Source organism: Oncorhynchus mykiss, chromosome 1 (genome assembly GCF_057628025.1).
Source record: "Oncorhynchus mykiss isolate SJ-2025 chromosome 1, ASM5762802v1, whole genome shotgun sequence".
NCBI classification, from domain to species: domain Eukaryota; kingdom Metazoa; phylum Chordata; class Actinopteri; order Salmoniformes; family Salmonidae; genus Oncorhynchus; species Oncorhynchus mykiss.
Window position 1 is genome coordinate 66,859,124 of NC_143022.1, and position 20,321 is coordinate 66,879,444.

At 42.8% G+C, this 20,321-nt stretch overlaps 1 protein-coding gene across 2 annotated transcripts in view; it reads right to left on the minus strand.

Moving 5' to 3' along the window:
* LOC110526836 (adhesion G protein-coupled receptor A3) overlaps positions 1–20,321 on the minus strand; it is a 286,855-nt gene that overhangs the window by 21,174 nt on the left and 245,360 nt on the right. For both annotated transcript variants that reach the window (XM_036982670.2, XM_036982667.2), the window contains exons 16-17: positions 17,656–17,779; positions 13,163–13,308 (exon numbers count right to left, since the gene is read on the minus strand). In XM_036982670.2, coding sequence (XP_036838565.2) covers positions 13,163–13,308; positions 17,656–17,779 — 270 coding nt within the window. The remainder of the gene's footprint in view (positions 1–13,162; positions 13,309–17,655; positions 17,780–20,321) is intronic.

Sequence of the window (20,321 nt, forward strand, 5' to 3'; positions counted from 1 at the left end):
TTGTGTTTTATGCACCAGTTAGGATTGTTTCGGTTTTCACGTTTATTGTTTTGTATCCTGTTCATGTTTGAGTTACCTTATTAAATTAACATGAACTATAACCACGCTGCGTTTTGGTCCGCCTCTCCTTCCCAGGAAGAAAGCCGTTACACAGGCGAAAGCATGAGAAAAATCCAATCAGAAAGTGACTCATGTTTTGAAAGCTCTGCGTCCCTATTGAGCAGCGAATGGGCTATCAACCAGATTCTTTTTTCTATGTATTCCCCAAGGTGTCTACAGCATTTTGACCTGGTTTCACGTCTTTATGTTGAAGAATGAGCGTAAGCGACTACATTGCGTAAGTGACCGGCTGAGTGCTCTCAGAGTAATTATTGCGTAATAGACAGAGGTAGCAATTTTTCCTCCCGGTCTTACTGAAAATACAGCTGTCCCGGTTGATATATTATCAAATAGATATTTGAAAAACACCTTGAGGATTGATTATATACAACGTTTGCCATGTTTCTGTCGATATTATGGAGCTAATTTGGAATATTTTTTGGTGTTGTCGTGACTGCAATTTCCGGTCGAATTCTCAGCCAAACGTGAAGAACTAACGGAGCTATTTCGGCTACAAAAATAATCTTTATGGAAAACAGGAACATTTGCTATCTAACTGGGAGTCTCATGAGTGAAAACATCCAAAGCTCATCAAAGGTAAACAATTTAATTTGATTGCTTTTCTGATTTTTGTGACCAGGTTGCCTGCTGCTAGCTAGGAATAATGCTATGCTATGCTAGGCTATCGATAAACTTACACAAATGCTTGTCTTGCTTTGGCTGTAAAGCATAATTTCAAAATCTGAGATGACAGGGTGATTAACAAAAGGCTAAACTGTGTTTCAATATATTTCCCTTGTGATTTCATGAATATGAATATTTTCTAGTAATATTTTTTGTCTGTTGCGTTATGCTAATTAGTGTCAGTTGATGACAATTCTCCCAGATCCGGGAGCGGTAGTTCCAAGATTAACTTCCTGACTGACTGTCTTGAGATGTTGCTTCAATATATCCACATAAGTGTGCTTCCTCATGATGATTTCTATTTTGTGAAGTGCACCAGTCCCTCCTGCAGCAACGTACCCCCACAACATGATGCTGCCACCCCCGTTCTTCACGATTGGGATGGTGTTCTTCGGCTTGCAAGCATCCCCCTTTTTCCTCCAAACAAAACAATGATCATTATAGCCAAACTGTTCTATTTTTGTTTCATCAGACCAGAGGACATTTCTCCAAAAAGTACGATCTTTGTCGCTATGTGCAGTTGCAAACCGTAGTCTGTCTTTTTTATGGCGGATTTGGGGCAGTGGCTTCTTCCTTGCTGAGTGGCCTTTCTGGTTATGTCGATATAGGACTCATTTTTACTGTGGTTATAGACACTATGTACCTGTTTCCTCCAGCAAGGTCCTTTGCTGTTGTTCTGGGATTGACTTGCACTTTTCACACCAAAGTACGTTCATCTCTAGGAGACAGAACACGTCTCCTTCCTGAGTGGTATAACGGCTGCGTGGTCCCATGGTGTTTATACTTGCATACTATTTGTTTGTACAGATGAACGTGGTACCTTCAGGTGTTTGGAAATAGCTCCCAAGGATGAACCAGACTTGTGGAGGTCTACAATTGTTTTTCTGATGTCTTGGCTGATTTCTTTTGATTTTCCCATGATGTCAAGCAAAGAAGCACTGAGTTTGAAGGTAGGCCTTGAAATACATTCACAGGTAAACCTCCAACTGACTCAAATGATGTCAATTCGCCTATCAGAAGCTTCTAAAGCCTTGACATCATTTTCTGGAATTTTCCAAGCTGTTTAAAGGCACAGTCAACTTAGTGTATGTAAACTTCTGACCCACTGGAATTGTGATAAGTTAAATAATCTGTCTGTAAACAATTGCTGTAAAAATTGCTTGTGTCGTGCACAAAGTAGATGTCCTATCTGACATGCCAAAACTATAGTTTGTTAACAGGAAATTTGTTGAGTGGTTGAAAAACGTGTTTTAATGACTCCAGCCTAAGTGTATGTAAACTTCTGACCTCAACTGTAGGTCTAACTCCAAGTGGCCGCACACCTTTCAAACTGTGCGCAGCTCCTAAGTCAATGCACTTTAATGAATCAAGGAAAGTGCCTTCATCTATGAGGTGCTTTTTTTTTATTTATTTTTTTAGCTCTGCTAGCTTTGCCGTTGAGAAATGGAAAGCAAGCACACTTAATTTGAAAGCTTATTCTATTGCCAACATTAGTAGCCATTTTAGAATATGACCTTACAGTGTTAGGCTTTCACAAGGCATTTCAGACAAACAGATTGTAAGTTTGTTGCACATAGAATGGGATCACGAGTGCGTTCAAGTGCGTGTTCCACAACTCATTGTCTCCACAACAGATATTTTCATTCTGTTCAGGCCAACTCGGGGTAAGACACATGTCATCCGTGTAACTCTACACCAAACCTAGCGACCATAAACCTTGACACGTTCCATCTTTCAGAGCACATCGACTCCTCTCGATTTACAGCATTCCCCTCAATCAGATGACAAAACATTTGCAAACATCGCCCAATTGGTGGGTGTGATGAGGGCATATTTTTTTGTTGCACATGGTACACACATTTAGAACAGCCATCAGTTGAAACCCATACAGAACTAAAAGAAAAATTGCAATCTACATTAAGAACCGGTGTCACGTCCTGACCTTTGTTCCTTTTTAATGTCTCTATTTTAGTTTGGTCAGGGCGTGAGTTGGGGTGGGCATTCTATGTGTTCTGTGTTTCTGTATTTCTGTGTTTGGCCTGGTATGGTTCCCAATCAGAGGCAGCTGTTAATCGTTGTCTCTGATTGAGAACCATACTTAGGCAGCCTGTTTTCCCAGTATGGGTTGTGGGTAGTTATTTTCTGTTTAGTGTGTGTTACACCTGACGGAGCTGTTTCGGTTGTGCCTTTTTTTACTTTGTATTTAGTGTTCAGTTATATTTAATGAAATGCCGAACACGTACCACGCTGCACCTTGGTCCGATCCTTCATACACCGCGTCAGAAGAGGAAGAAAACTGTTACAACCGGTCAAGCGTGGTGGTAGTGTGATGGTTTGGGGATGCTTTGCTGCCTCAGGAGCTGGTCAACTTTCCTTAATAGAAGGAACCATGAATTCTGCTCCGTGTCAGAGAATTCTACAGGAGAATGTCAGGCCTTCCATCTGTGAGCTGCAGCTGGGTCATGCAGCATGACAATGATCCAAAACACACAATCAAGTCTACATGAAAATGGAAACAAATTAGACGTTTTGGAATGGCCTAGTCAAAGTCCCTACCAAATTCTAATTGAGGTGTTGTGGCAAGTCTTGAAACAAGCAGTTCATGCTTGAAAACTCACAAAGATCGCTGAGTTAAAGCAGTTCTGCATGGAAAAGTGGGCAGGAAGAATTTGGTTGGAGTCGTTGCAGCTAAAGGTGGCGCAACCAGCTATTGAGCATAAGGGGGTCAATGACTTTGTTGTGTCATTGTTGTGTTATTTGTTCACTCAGATTCCCTTGATCTAATATTAGGTTTTGTTTGAAGAGCTGATAACATTCCGTATCAAAAAAATGCTAAAGTAGAGAACATTAGAAAGGGGGAAAATACATTTTCACAGCACTGTATACTGATGATTCACCCCTAAATGCATCAGCAACCACAGCTAGTGAAATCCCTACAACCCTAAACAAACACTTGCAGTCAGTTTTAAGAATGGGTGGTCAGTAATAAACTAGTCCTGAGCATCTCTGAAACTAAGAGCATTGTATTTGGTACAAATCCTTCCCTAAGTTCAGGACCTAAGCTGAATCTGATCACGAATAACGTGGCAAATGAGAAAATTGAGGAGACTAAATGACTTGGTGTTTCCTGGGACTGTAAACTGTCATGGTCAAAACATTTTGATTGAATGTTTGTAAAGATTGGGAGAGGTCAGTCCAATATTTTTTTTTTTTACACCACAATCCACAAAGCAAGTCCTGCAGGCTCTAGTTTGATCTTATCTTGATTATTGCCTAGTCATATGTGCAAGTGTTGCAAAGAAGGACCTAGAGAAACTGCAGCTTGTCCAGAAAAGAAAAGCAGGTCTTGCTCTTCACTGTAATCAGGGGGCTAATATTGATGCTATGCATGCCAGTCTCTCTTGGCTAAAAGTAGAGGAGAGACTGACTGCATCACTACTTATTTTTATGAGAAACATTGTATTAGAATTTCCAAATTGTTTGCATAGTCAACTTACAGACATCTCTGACACACACACACGTATCCCACCAGACACGTATGCCACCAGGGGTCTTTTTACAGTCCTCAGATCCAGAACAAATTCAAGGAAACATATAGCATTAATAGAGCCAGGATTGCATGGAACTCCTTTCCATCTCCGATTGCTCAAGTGAACAGCAAACCTGGTTTGAACATAAATAACAGACAAAGCAACACATCACGGCACAACGCCTCTCCTCTATTTGACTTAGCTATTTTGTGTGTATGTACTGATATGTAGGCTATTTTATATTTATGTAGTTCTGACTTTGAGCTGTTCTTGTCTATTAATGTTCTGTATCATGTTTTGTGTGGACCCCAGGAAAAGTAGCTGTTGCAAAAGCAGCTGCTAATGGGAGCGGTCTTTGGTGAACGGGGCTGAAATGGCTTTGAGGATCCCATCCAGCTGACTAACAGTTTCGCCCACCTGCTTCCAGAGATTCCTGCTCCTTCATCCTCTACCCTGTCTCCTGAGGGTCCGGCTCAGGGAGTTTCTACCACAGGCCTGTACACCCCCCGGGCTCCCTCTCACATCAGGCCGCGAGGGTGTCTCAGGCTCCAGCCCCCCAACCTGCTCGGAGGGCTTCTCTTGATTATGTGAGACCTCCCTCCCCCCTCTCCCGCCAGTCCTCATGGAGGCACAGCCAAGGCCAGACATCCATGGCCATTCACCTTCCTCCAGCCATCATCATTGGTAGTTCCATGGTGAGGCACATATTGGGTTCTTGGAGCAAAAACCTCTGCTACCAGGGGGCTACAGTGAAGGATATCACAGTATTTATTCCGTCCGTTCTACATCAACAGCCAAGAGCTGTTGGAGTCGTACAGTGCCTTGCGAAAGTATTCGGCCCCCTTGAAATTTGCAACCTTTTGCCACATTTCAGGCTTCAAACATAAAGATATAAAACTGCATTTTTTTGTGAAGAATCAACAACAAGTGGGACACAATCATGAAGTGGAACGACATTTATTGGATATTTCAAACCTTTTTAACAAATCAAAAACTGAAAAATTGGGCGTGCAAAATTATTCAGCCCCTTTACTTTCAGTGCAGCAAACTCTCTCCAGAAGTTCAGTGAGGATCTCTGAATGATCCAATGTTGACCTAAATGACTAATGATGATAAATACAATCCACCTGTGTGTAATCAAGTCTCCGTATAAATGCACCTGCACTGTGATAGTCTCAGAGGTCCGTTAAAAGCGCAGAGAGCATCATGAAGAACAAGGAACACACCAGGCAGGTCCGAGATACTGTTGTGAAGAAGTTTAAAGCCGGATTTGGATACAAAAAGATTTCCCAAGCTTTAAACATCCCAAGGAGCACTGTGCAAGCGATAATATTGAAATGGAAGGAGTATCAGACCACTGCAAATCTACCAAGACCTGGCCGTCCCTCTAAACTTTCAGCTCATACAAGGAGAAGACTGATCAGAGATGCAGCCAAGAGGCCCATGATCACTCTGGATGAACTGCAGAGATCTACAGCTGAGGTGGGAGACTCTGTCCATAGGACAACAATCAGTCGTATATTGCACAAATCTGGCCTTTATGGAAGAGTGGCAAGAAGGAAGCCATTTCTTAAAGATATCCATAAAAAGTGTTGTTTAAAGTTTGCCACAAGCCACCTGGGAGACACACCAAGCATGTGGTAGAAGGTGCTCTGGTCAGATGAAACCAAAATTGAACTTTTTGGCAACAATGCAAAACGTTATGTTTGGCGTAAAAGCAACACAGCTGAACACACCATCCCCACTGTCAAACATGGTGGTGGCAGCATCATGGTTTGGGCCTGCTTTTCTTCAGCAGGGACAGGGAAGATGGTTAAAATTGATGGGAAGATGGATGGAGCCAAATACAGGACCATTCTGGAAGAAAACCTGAAGGAGTCTGCAAAAGACCTGAGACTGGGACGGAGATTTGTCTTCCAACAAGACAATGATCCAAAACATAAAGCAAAATTTACAATGGAATGGTTCAAAAATAAACATATCCAGGTGTTAGAATGGCCAAGTCAAAGTCCAGATCTGAATCCAATCGAGAATCTGTGGAAAGAACTGAAAACTGCTGTTCACAAATGCTCTCCATCCAACCTCACTGAGCTTGAGCTGTTTTGCAAGGAGGAATGGGAAAAAATGTCAGTCTCTCGATATGCAAAACTGATAGAGACATACCCCAAGCGACTTACAGCTGTAATCGCAGCAAAAGGTGGCGCTACAAAGTATTAACTTAAGGGGGCTGAATAATTTTGCACGCCCAATTTTTCAGTTTTTGATTTGTTAAAAAAGTTTGAAATATCCAATAAATGTCGTTCCACTTCATGATTGTGTCCCACTTGTTGTTGATTCTTCACAAAAAAAATACAGTTTTATATCTTTATGTTTGAAGCCTGAAATGTGGCAAAAGGTCGCAAAGTTCAAGGGGGCCGAATACTTTCGCAAGGCACTGTAGTGCATTGTGGGATCAAATTATATCAAAAAGGGTACATCAGAGCAATTGAAACGTGATTTTTATTGAGCTGATCAACACCCTGAAAAGGCTCTCACCCTGTTATCTCTCGCGGCTGTAAAAGGTTCAAAACGGAAGCCCACTGTGGTCTGCTCACCCAGCACTATTAGTACAATTGTGAATTCCATAAACTTGAATACTCCCTTGGTTTTCAAATCACAGAGGGCTTGGGCAACCAAAGACCATGTAGGTCAGTTTAGAACATTCCATCATTGGTTCCTCTGAGTTACGCATACTGATATTGGCTCCGGCCTCAGGCCCTATTGTGCCAACCTTGGAAAAGTAATTCCAATTTCTACTCTCTCCTCTATTACAAATAGGGATAGACCCTCAGACAGGGCCTGCAACTGCCTATTGAACATAGCTTGTTTGAGCTGGAGACTCCATGTGACTTTAAAAATTATTTGATGCAGCTGAACATTAAGGAGCTTACTTCTTAAACTGGATTTACATCAAGATCTGGGCTATGCAGATGAATATGTACATTCTGCTATTGACTTAAACTTGGTTCTTTGGGGGCATTCTAGTCGCTGATGTTAATATTGAGGGCTATAATACTTTTAAAGCTGACAGAGGGTAGAGGTGGTGAAGTGGCCATTCTTATAGATATTTATCCGTCTTTATTGAAATCCATTTCCCTTGCCCAAAAATCGGAGCTACTATCTTTAAGCCTTTGACTGGGTAAAAATGTATCCATAACTGTTATAGGGGGTCTTACCGTCCTCTCTCAGCTAACCTTTATGCACTCTAGGAGTTAACTCGTTTTGTCTTCTTTTACTCAATCAATAGTTATTATCCTGGGTGACCTAAATTATGATTGGGGAAATGTAGGCTTCAGACAATCTAAAAGACATGAGTAATGTTCTAAACCTAACACAGCTGGTGACTAAGCCTATATGGCCCAAGCTTAAAGATCCTTCAAGGTCAACTCTGAATGATCTTGTTCTAACGAATACACCACAAAAAATATGTTTCTACTAATGTGTTCGCCCAAGATATTAGTGACCATTGCCCAGTTGTTTGTGTTAGAGATGTAAGAATACCAAAATCTAAGCCTTGTGTCATCCCAAAGGGGAACTTTAAAAACTACAGTGAACAGGCTCTTTTACATGGTCTTTATTTTAGGCACCTTGATTGTATTTCTTTCTGCAGATGTCTTCGATACTATTGTGAATCATCATGCTCCCTTCAAAAAACTAAGGCTTAAAGGTAGGTCGAATGCCTGGTACACTACGGGATTATCAGAAGTAATTCATAAAAGAGATAATGCTTGGGTTAAGGCTATGAACACGGGTTTAGGCCCGGACTGGCAAGCTTTAAAGCAATTGAGGAATCATTGTGTAAGAAAAACCAGAAAGGCTAAATCTGATTATTATGTAACCAGTCTTTCGGATTGTAATGGAAACCCGGCTAAATTCTGGAAAATTGTCAAATCCCTGAAGGGTTCTACTTCCGCCTTTCTGTCACAACAAATTCATTCAGACACTGGCCTCAATAAGGGGAAAAATGCCATCATTGATGTACTTAATTACCATTTTATTTTAGCGGGCTCTTTCTCTTTGAAATAACTTTTAAGCCTATTCACAATGATACTGGTCTGGATGCTGATAGCGGAAACTTGCTGAATGATCAGAACATTTTTATTACATTATTGACAGAAAAAGACACCCTGGATGCTTTGCTAGCAATAGACAACAAGAAATCCACAGGGACCGACCAATTGGATCCTGGTCTGCTTAAGTGTGCAGTGCCCATCACTGTTGGCTCAATACCCCACATTTTTTATTTAACATTGTTATCAGGAAAAGTATGGAAATCAACTCTTGTACTGCCAATCCATAAGGGCGGGGATAGTAGTGATCTTAATCATTATCACCCCATTTCAAGGCTTCCTTCCTAAGCTACTTGAATCCTTGGTAAATGTACAACTTTGCTCTTTTTTTATCCTAGAAATGTATTTTGAATTTAAACCAATCAGGGTTTAGGCCTGGGCATAGTGCTATTGCAGCAACCACTTTAGTTGTTAATGATCTTGTCAACGCTTTAGACACTAAAACGAAATGTGCCGCTTTGTTTGTGGACCTGTTAAAAGCTTTTGATAATGTTGATCATGCTATTTTATTGAATACGTTGTCCTCGATAGGCCTGAGCTCTGACGCCTAATCATGAAATCATGAACATCTTAGTGACAGAACTCAGGCCATCGTGACTGATGGGGTTAAGTCAGAATTTCTAGAAGTTTTGATACTCATCACTGCATCCTGTATCAAAAGGTTGTCTGGACTTTGCTAAACATCCACAGAGCTCTCCGTCTAACTCTGCCGTTGAAGTTTAGACACGGGGATTTGAACTTGCAACCTTTTGGTTACTAGTCCAACGCTCTAACCTACCCTGCCGTTAGAGTGTTGGACTAGTAACTGAAAGGTTGCAAGTTCAAATGTTTATTTATTTTTATTTTACTAGGCAAGTCAGTTAAGAACAAATTATTATTTTCAATGATGGCCTAGGAGCAGAATAACAGATTGTACCTTGTCAGCTCAGGGATTTGAACTTGCAACCTTTCAGTTACTAGTCCAACACTCTAACCACTAGGCTACCCTGCCGCCCCAAATCTGTTCTGCACCTGAACAGGCAGTTAACCCACTGTTCCTAGCCTGTCATTGAAAATAAGAATTTGTTCTTAACTGACTTTCCTAGTTAAATAAATAAAGGTAAAAAAAAAAATGCCAAGAGTGTGGAAGGCTGTCATCAAGGCAAAGGGTGGCTTCTTTAAAGAATCTCAAATATAACATATATTTTTAACACTTTTGGTTCACAATTATTCTAAATGTAGAAAATAGTAAAAACCCTGGAATGAGTAGGTGTGTCCAGACTTTTGACTGGTAATGTATATTTTGTGAATATTGATGTTGTATTGCGCAGGGCACACTTGAAAAAGAGACTTAGGTCTCAATATGTCTTCCCTGGTGAAAATTAAGGTACAAAAAATACCAATATCCCTAAAAGCTAACATTCAATGCAGGCTCACAGGTCATTGAGGTAACTAGAGCCTTGGGTGAGCACTATGGTAACAGGTAATTGTTTAAGTCGCCTCATTCTTCTTCAGCAGGATAGACACTATTGCCTCTTCTTTCTCTCCTCTATTGCTCCCCCCCCCCGCCCCCCCCCCCCACTCTCCCAGCAAAGCAGTCTCAGCTAGAGGACTCAACCAACACACAAACCAAACCCATTTATCACCATGGAAACCAAACAACTCCCTCTGTCTACCGCAAAGGCGAGAGAGAGAGCGGGCATCTTCAATAGGTACTTAGACTCAAAAAGTGGCAAAAACAGGGAGGGTGAGTATGAGTACCGCTATAGTTTTCACTCTAATGCACCAGCAACCTACTACTTGGCACAGGCTCTCAGACTCTCTCCCTATAGTTGAGTTTTGAATATAAATAAATATATGACTGTCAAATGTTTAACATGTCAGTTTGCAAACCAGCCTTGCACAGTAACTGATTTGTTATCCTGCCAATGAACCAATAAGTCCTGTGAAATAAAATTTCCCCTGTGGCTTCGCCTTCATTTTCTAAGGTAAAATTGATGACAAGTTGCTGAATAATTATCATAAAGGTGATAATGACCATGACGATGCCTATGATGATATTGATAAACACATGCTCCCTGGACATCAGTAGGTATCTTCTCCATCCCTACAGTGCCTTCAGAAATGATTCATACCTCTTGACTTAATCCACATTTTGTTGTGCTACAGTCTGAATTCAAAATTGATTAAATTGGGAGAGGGGGGGGGGGGGGTTCTCACCCATCACCTCGAATGCATTTCAATTAACAGGTGTGCCTTGTAAAAAGTTAATTTGTGGAATTTCTTTCCGTCTTAATGCGTTTGAGCCAATCAGTTGTGTCGTGACAAGGTAGGGGTGGTATACAGAAGATTGCCCTATTTGGTAAAAGACCAAGTCCATATTATGGCAAGAACAGCTCAAATAAGCAAAGAGAAATGACAGTCTATCAATACTTTAAGACATGAAGGTCAGTCAATATGGAACATTTCAAGAACTTTGAAGTGCAGTCGCAAAAACCATCAAGTGCTATGATGAAACTGGCTGTCTTGAGGACCGCCACAGGAAAGGAAGAACCAGAGTTACCTCTGCTGCAGAGGATAAGTTCATTAGAGTTAACTGCCCCTCAGATTGCAGCCCAAATAAATTATTCACAGAGTTCAAGTGACAGACACATCTCAACATCAACTGTTCAGGGGAGACTATGTGAATCAGGCCTTCATGGTCAAAGTTCTGCAAAGAAACCACTACTAAAGGACACCAATAATAAGAAGAGACTTGCTTGGGCCAAAAGCAAGGAAAGTCAAAATTGAGATTTTTGGTTCCATCCGCCGTGTCTTTGTGAGACGCAGAGTAGGGCAACGGATGATCGCGTGTGTGGTTCCAACCGTGAAGCATGGAGGAGGAGGTGTGAGGGTGCTTTGCTGGTGACACTGTTGTGATTTATTTAGAATTCAAGACACACTTAACCAGCATGGATAACACAGCATTCTGCAGCGATATGCCATCCCATCTTAGTGGGATTATCATGCACTTGTCCATCTTAGTGGGACTCATCCTGTTGTTTTTTAACAGGACAATGACCCAACACACCTTCCGGCTGTTTAAGGGCTATTTGACCAAGAAGAAGAGTGACAGAGTGCTGCATCAGATGACCTGGCCTCCACAATCACTCAACCTCAATCCAATAGTAATGGTTTGGGATGAGTTGGACCGCAGAGGGAAGGAAAAGAAGCCAACAAGTGCTCAGCATATGTGGGAACTCCTTCAAGACTGTTGAAAATGTATTCCAGGTGAAACTTGTTCAGAGAATGTCAAGAGTGTGCAAAGCTGCCATCAAGGCAAAGGGTGGTTACTTTAAAGAATCTAAAATCTAAAATATATTTTGATTTGTTTAACACTTTTTTTGGTTACTACATGATTTCATATGTGTTTTTTCATAGTTTTGATGTCTCCCCTATTAATCTACAATGTAGAATATAGTAAAAATAAAGAAAGACCCTTGAATGAGTAGGTGTGTCCAAATGTTTGACTGGTACTGTAAGTATTCACACCCCTTTGCTATGACACTTCAAATTGAGCTAGGGTACATCCAATTTCCTTCGATCATCCTTGAGATGTCACTTAATTGGAGTCCACCTCTGGCCAATTCAATATTTTGGAAACGATTTAGAAAGAAACACAGCTGTCTATATAAGGTCCCACAGTCGACAATTTAGAGAAAAAAAAAACACGTTTTCACTTTGTCACTGTGGGGTGTACTTTCTGAAGGCACTGTAACTCCCTGCTTATAGCTATTTGCTAAGCAGCAGACAGCTCGTTGAGCGCCACCTCTACCGCACTAATACGGGTCTCTAAATTGAATAGGTCCCATTTCGGAAATGTGTTTGTTTTAAAAGAATATCCTCGGCTCCTAGCAATCTAGGGTATTTATCCGAATCAATTCCAAATTATGTGAGTCAAATTATTCAAACTAAAAGTTGTTCCCTGACGCCAGAGAGTGACTCAAATTCAAAATGTGATTTCTTGACAAGAATTAGTGTAAGAGAAGCACTAGCTACTGAAGAGCCAAACTGTATACATTCTCGTGCAGTGACAGTAATATTACAATATAGGGCTTGGAGTGTGAGGAATGTAATCTCGCTACATACTGTATGCTCCTTTTGATAAATGATCCGATAACTCTCCCAAGTGAAACCCATGGTAATCATGCTTTTAGAGAAGAGAAAAAAAACAGACACACACAACTAAGGTTTATACAGAATACACCAAACGTGACTTGCTTACAATATCCTTTCTTTCAAGTAACCTACTAAACTACAAGCCCAATGATCGTTCTCTCTGTAGCGGACAGCGTTTCAGAAACAGTACATTACAGAAAGGTTAAGACAGAAAGGTACACATCCACAGCCTATAAAAACAGAGAAGCAGGACACCAGGGCTTGGATTTAGTGAGAAGGAGGATTTAATAAGTACTGGCAGGAGAGCCGGCCAATGCTATTGTCTACAGATTCCGACAAGCATCTCTAGGCCACACAAGGCATACAGTATAGTAGGGAGAGAAATGAAATAAGAAAGCATAGAATTGTGCACTGAACCAGTCCTTGACCTACAAAAAAAAAGATTCACAACAGCACATTCATAACAGCACATTCACAACAAGCACGATCAGCTACATACAATTCAAATACACACGCAGATGCACGATTAGACACGGAGGCATGCATACTCACGTGTGCACACACTCACGAGCACACACACACAGAGGGGGGGATTGCTCTTACTTTAGCATGGGCTGTTTGGTGTTGGCAGACGGGTCACCGTCCTGGGGCTGCAGGGGCTTTTTGGTCACCTGCTTGTAAATGTTCCGGGCCATCACCCCCAGCCACAGCATGGTGGAGAGGGACGAGTAGTGTAGCACCATGCCAACCTGCACCAGGGGACACAGACAGACATGGGTCACTCGCTGTATGTATCTTCGCGTCGTGTCCCGCTCTCGTCTTCACATTCTTCATGTCCCTCTCACGTCCACTTCTTCACACCCAGTTGACTCACAGATAGAGTTCTTTTCCAGACACAACAAGCATGTCGTCAAAGTCGCTACTCACAACGTCACTAACATTTTCCTCCAAAGATCAATTGCAGCGGGGGCGGAAGACTGTGACCTGTTCATTAGTGCATGCAAGCACGCACACACACACACACACACACACACACACACGCGCACACACCCACATCCGCCATCAATAACATCAGAGGACTCAGGACAGTAACCTTGAGCCGTCAACAATAAACCACAATATAAATGTCAGTCACGTCTACAATGCTAACAGACATTGTATCCCATCCTCTCTTGTTCTAATATTCATGAATTATGCTTGAATGGGAATCTGCCATTGTTTTAAGGCTTTAATAGGAGGCACAAAGGCAGCTACGAGGGAGAAAGAGAGCAAGAATAGAGGAAAGACAGAATTAGAAATGCATTGTGTCCTCTTTCCACAAACACACTCCTCAGTTCGCTCAGAGGGCCCAAAACTAAGAGGCATCCAATCAAATCACTCGCTCCAGTCTGCTAGGCTTAACCAACTCTACAGGGACTGAAGGAACCATACGGGAGTCAGACATGACACTGATTTGAAATAACCTTGAGACTGGTTAACGGTGGAAGAAGCTCCCAGTGAGTAGGTGGTGGTCTGTGATTCAACCAATCAATGATTGCACTCTGTGAAAAGGGTTCTACATGTACATACAATCCAAAAGGGTTCTACCTGGAACCAAAAAGGGTTCTCCTATGGGGACAGCTGAATAACCCTTTTAGGTTCTAGATAGCACCTTTTTTTTCTAAGAGTGTAGCTATAACCCACATCCTTTGGGCTGAAAGGAACGCTGGCTGACTGGACAAACAACCACGGATGTGGGATGGAATGGTACCCAAGTAAAAAGGTCTTCAGGGGGTGAGTCGTATTGCCACACACTGAACTAGTCCTTGACCTCAAGAAGATATGAACAGCACATTCACGACAAGCAATATCAGCTACAGAAAACTCAAAAGGGATCAAATCAATCTCTCGTACACACACACACAAAACAATGTGTTTTAATAAGTTATTTTGTGACATGTGAATATATAACTGGATATCATTCAGATCATATATAAATAGATACGTTTAATGGTTCACTATATATATTTTTATGAAATTCACTGAGTAGGATGGTCCTCCCCTTCCCCCTCTGTGGAGCCTCCACTGACACACACACACAAAGACGCACACACACACACACACACACACACATAGAGTAGACCGATGCACACAGCGTGGAATGGTCAGGTGAGGGAGGGAGAGTGACCCAGTATAACTTTGCAGTAGTATAGTCTTTAGCTACTGTATGTCACTGTCACAAGGAGTGGTATGAAAGTGTGGTATGTTTGAATCACAGAGGAATGATTGGGTCTGTCAGTGTGGAGTATAATTGAGTGAGTCTGGGTTAGGGTCAGTGTTACTGTCGCAGTGTGGCTTATAAGTAAGAGATCACTAACATTAGAGAATGCAAAGTGACAGTGAGGAGTGGGTTGGAGGAAGGAAACGAGAGAGAGAGAGAGAGATGTAGAGAGAGAGAGAGAGAGATATGGGGGAGAGAGGAGAAGGAGATGTAGAGGGAGAGAGAGAGAGAGAGAGAGAGAGAGGATAAGGAGATGTAGAGGGAGAGAGAGAGAGAGAGAGAGAGAGAGAGAGGAGAAGGAGATGTAGAGAGAGAGAGAGAGAGAGAGAGGAGATGTAGAGGGAGAGAGAGAGAGAAGGAGATGTAGAGGGAGAGAGAGAGAGAGGAGAAGGAGATGTAGAGAGAGAAGGAGATGAGAGAGAGGAGATGTAGAGGGAGAGAGAGAGAGAGAGAGAGAGAGAGAGAGAGATGGGGGAGGTTTGCAGAGGAAGGGGGTTTGCGAGTGCTTGAAGTGCCGAGAGAGGCTGCCAGAGACGGTTCCAGAGCTCCTTGAAGTTTGCCTGTCAGAGGGGGTGGTGTGTAACAGCTCCCCTGGGGTGGTGGCACCATGCTGGGCCTGAGCGGGATCCATCTGCAGGCAGGGTGGAGGGTGGAGGGACGGAGGAGGGTGGAGAGGTGTTTGTGATCACACATATCCTTACTACCAGCTCCTCTAGCAATCAGCCATGTAATCATCCCAGACACTGTCCCCACTGCTGGGAACAGGGGAACAGCCTCAAACCCATTGAGAGGAGGGGAGACAAACCGGGCCCAAATAATCCCACAGCAACGCCGAGTTACCCATTAAAAATGCAGTGCTTCTACATTAGGCAACGTGATTCAATCAGATCAATAGCCAGTGGTAAGGAGCACCGGAGACACTGTGCAGAACACACCTGCGGCGATAATGACATTGGGAGAGGGCTAATATCCACACAAGATGTCCTTTGCTTTACAGGCATCTCTCAAACTGTGGCATCTCGGCAAGATGTCTGCATGTCACTCAGAGCACACGTTGCCAATGCATCCATGTGGACGGAAAAATCTGACGGGGAATATGCTAATCGGGCCTTAATCATGTGCCATTACACCGGCTGAACTGTGTCACACAATGTAGTTGTCGACGCTTGCTTGACGGGCGCGGCATGAACCAGAGGCGCCTAGCCTAGCTAGCTGTCTCTCTGTCCGAGCCAAGCCTCCTGACGGGCAGCCAAGGCATGCCAGCCACTGTTGGCTTCCATGAGCTACAGTGAGCTACGGTGATCGATGTGTTTGGCTCCACACTGAGGTGAACTCATTGTGTTTTAGAACAAGAAGATGTCTAAACTGTTGGTGACAGGAGGGCGAGGCAGCAGCCCGGGGGTCCCGGGTTCACTGACGGACTTGGTTCTGACCAGAAAAGAAGAGAGGGTGAGTTTGAAGCCTTCGAAACCTCAACTGAAACGGTAGAACGAGAGAAAAGCTGGCTAAATGCTCCACACGCCGAGGAGAGATCGCAGAGGCCAGATGACGTGTTCAAACGGACGTGTCAAACTCTCGTTACAACCGACAGTGTCATCTAGCCGTCAGTCTCTCAAAATGTAGCCATGTGCCTGGTCTTCATACTCCTTATTTTGGCAAGACACGATCGAGTCTATCGCAAACGCTGACGTTTTAACTCCACATCAACCATTATCCATTCTTTGTAACGTCTTCCTATCAATCTCCCCCAAAACAACAATGGGCATGCATACCCGAGTCTGGTTTTCTTACTCCTTATTTTGTCAAGACAAGATTGAGTCTATCGCCAACCCTGAAATCAAAACTCCCCAACAACCAGAATAACCCTTTCACACAAGTATCAGTCAAGCCAAAGATTGACTAAGAGGTAAGCATCTCTATTCAAAAGCTGAAACCTCTCTTACCTGAAGTCTCCAACCATCTGCTTTATCTTTAAGTAAGGACTCAGGATACACCTCAGGTCTTGACATGCACCACCAATTAGCCACCCCAATGCTATCCTTCCCCTCGCTGCCTCCAGGCTCGGCCCTAAAAACAGTACGTATGGCAGGATCCTCTCACGTTGACACATCTCCCCTGATCTCTTCTATTTTCTAACATCTCAGAGCTAAGCGTTAATGCTCCCAGCAGGAAAGAAAGCACTCCTGTGACCCGTTAGCTAACCCACACCGTCATACAGGCCTCGTAACCAGCCACGTCCCGCAGCGCTTACTGGTGCCTGTGTCTCTCTCCCTCACTCGCTCTCTCTTTCTCGTTCCCTTTCTCTCGCTCTCTCTGTATTTTCTCATTCTCGTTCACAAGCCTCAGGCTAAGAGACGGAGGTGCCACCTACGGAGGAAGAGAGAGCCAAGCGGTAGGCAACATCAGTAACGGCAGCCATACTCCTACTCCCCTTGAGACGACGGCAAAACAACACCCTCATTAGGACAACAAACTGCCGGGTAAAAAGACCCTGGGGGCCGGGTCGGGAAACCCCTGGAGGGACAGGCAACCTGGCTTTCGTCACAGGATACTGTATGTACTGCCAGCCAATATGTCAATAGGAAACGCACAGGAAGACAGATAGCTAGATAAAGCATTCATTCATCTACTGTAGGGTAGGCAAATTAAGCTGGATGGACTGTACTGTACTGTTGAACACTGTGTAGGGAGAGAGAGAGAGAGAGAGAGAGAGAGAGAGAGAGAGAGAGGGAGCTATACGTACTGCACTGTGCACTCAGAGCACCTCAATAGACATTCATAATCATTTCCACCGGAGAGCTTTGAGAGGGCGGAAATGAAAAGGCAGTGCACTTACTGCTTGACAGATGATGGGGTATTTGATTCGATTGATGCCTCCGGCAAACACAGTGAAGGTCAGAGCTGTGTGGAAACAGAAGTTGAGGAGCATGTGCCATCCCTTCCGACTGATGCGGATTGTGCTGCCAAAAGAAAAACCCACACAGTCAGTCAAATAAATATGAATAGCACAGAGAATCAGGGGAATGGATTACAGATTGATGGAGAGGATGTTGAACATTTTAGAGTTTTCAAAATACCCACTTCAATCATTCAGGTCATTTATTAGGATATAAGGGGATGATACATATGGGGATGAGGTGAAAATCTGGTGAAATGCAATGTACATATCCCCTAAATTAATATACAGATTTTAAAGCACAGCCATGTCATGCAATTCATCGTTCAGATCATATACAGGGAAGAACAGAAAACAGATGGATGAGAAAATAGAAATAACGGGATGAGGTGAAAGTCACTCTCTGCCACACGGCCTCAAATTCCCAGAAGGCCTGGATTATTGAGTCATTGTTAGTTTTACACTTAAGACATGACTCTGCTGTCCACATTTTTTGGGGAATTTAGTCTCGTGTAATACATCCTATACATTCGTTTATACTGGATTAATCGTCTATTTTTGTTAACTGCAGTTATGTTACGTTACGTTAGTTATGTTCCAAAATTCCCTCCACCTTGTGCCAACATCAGTTATTCTTAAGTCTTGGTTCCAATAGTTGTCAGTTGGATAGGCTCTCTGCAAGGTTTTGTGTATCTTACCTGTCATATGGATGTCCTTTTCTGACTCAAATAGGAATTCCTTACGATTGCTCTGAATATTTCAAATAGGTATTTCTTCATATCAAAGTTGCATGCATATGAAAATATACATTGGTAGCTCCAGAACTGCTTTTTAAAATTCTATCATGGAAATACATGTATTCCCTATTACCAAGTCATCTATGCCTTTAGTTTTCCATGTGGACCAATTTATTGGTGAATTCTGAAAAAATGTCAGAGTATTGTTCATAGGTTTGTGTTTTAAGGGAGTGATAATTGGTTCTTGTGAAAATACGTTTCAATGTCTTCCATATTTTTTTATAGCGTTCTTAACTATGGAGTTGATAATGTTCTTAACTTTATCCTTTGAAAATAGACACGTAGACAGTTTCTGGGGATGAGCACGTGCAGCTTAAATATGTACCCATTGTTTCTCTTTACGGCATTTAACTATACCTCGTAAGTTAAAAGCCCATGATGGAACACTAGTCACTTTAATCATGTTTACGTACTGCTTGACTCATCTCATATGTATACTGTATTCTATTCTACCGTATTTTAGTCAATGCCACTCCGACATTGCTCGATCCAATATTTATATATTTCTAGATTTGTGCGTATTGTTGTGAATCGTTTTTAGATACTACTGCACTGGTGGAGCTAGGATCACAAGCATTTCACTTCACCCGCAACAACATCTGTTAAATATGTGTATGGGACCAATAAAATTCGATTTGATTTGAAAATGTGATTTCATTTGATTTGGGTGGTGAGTCGATATACGGTTAAAACCACCCTCAGACTCAGGAAGTTGTAGAACCTTCCTTTTTATTCGAAGAGTTTTATTTGCCCATATAAAGTCTGTTATGACCAAGTATACTTTCTCAAATAATGTCTTTGAGGGGGGGGTAATTAGTATTACCGAAGATAAATGTAAAACCTTTGGGAGCCATGCCATTCTGAAGAAAGAGAGAGAGAGAGAGAGAGACCCTTAGGCATGGCACTTAACCTATATTGCCACTCTGTGTCCAGCTGTTGGAAAAAAATACTAAGAATATGTGGGTTAGCCAATCCAGATGCAGCATTCAGGTCAAATAAACTATCTATCCAGTATCCTAAATTAGCATTATCCTCATCATTTTCACCAGAGCCATTATACACCAGGGGGAAGACATGTATAGGAAAGCAACCTCTGTCCAGAGAAAGAGAGAGAGAGAGAGCGCAAGACTGAAAGAGAGTAAGAGAGACCACAGGAAGAGGGAGACCAGAGACCAGAGAGAGAGAGACCGGAGAGAGAATTAGTGAAAACAAGTGATAATGAGAGAGACCTACAGACAGAGAGAGAGGGAGATGGAGAGAGAGAGCAGCAGTATCCTGTGAGGCGTGTCTGAGTTAGTGTGCAGTGTTATGTGCCAAAGAGGAGAGGAAGAGCTGCTTTTTAGGTGCTAAACTACAACCAAGGAGGCTCCAGGAGATGGCCATAAATCACTGCAGCCTCTGCCTGCCTCCCAGTGCTTGTCATGGGCTTGGCTATGGGCTCTTATTGGGTCAAGTGCATTCACCTGGAACCCCTCCACTTCCTCGTTCCCCCAGGAGAGCATGTGGCTAAACTGACCTCTCACTTGTTCTCCTTGGCCCGAGGGGATATTCTCAAGGGTGAACTTGGGAGTCCAAATGGAATAAACCCTTGATAATAGGCTCACCAGCGTCACTATTCAGTCAATACACACTCCCTTCGTTTGAAATACACTAACCTTATAGGAGTCAGTGAAGCACTGAAATGACCTCTACAGTACACGTGTGGCAAAACTGACCCCTTACTTGTTCTCCTTTGCCGAGGGCAGGGAACGTTCCGAAGGGTGAACTTCGCCCCTGTGGAATTAGCACTTGTGTTAGCTCACCAGCTGA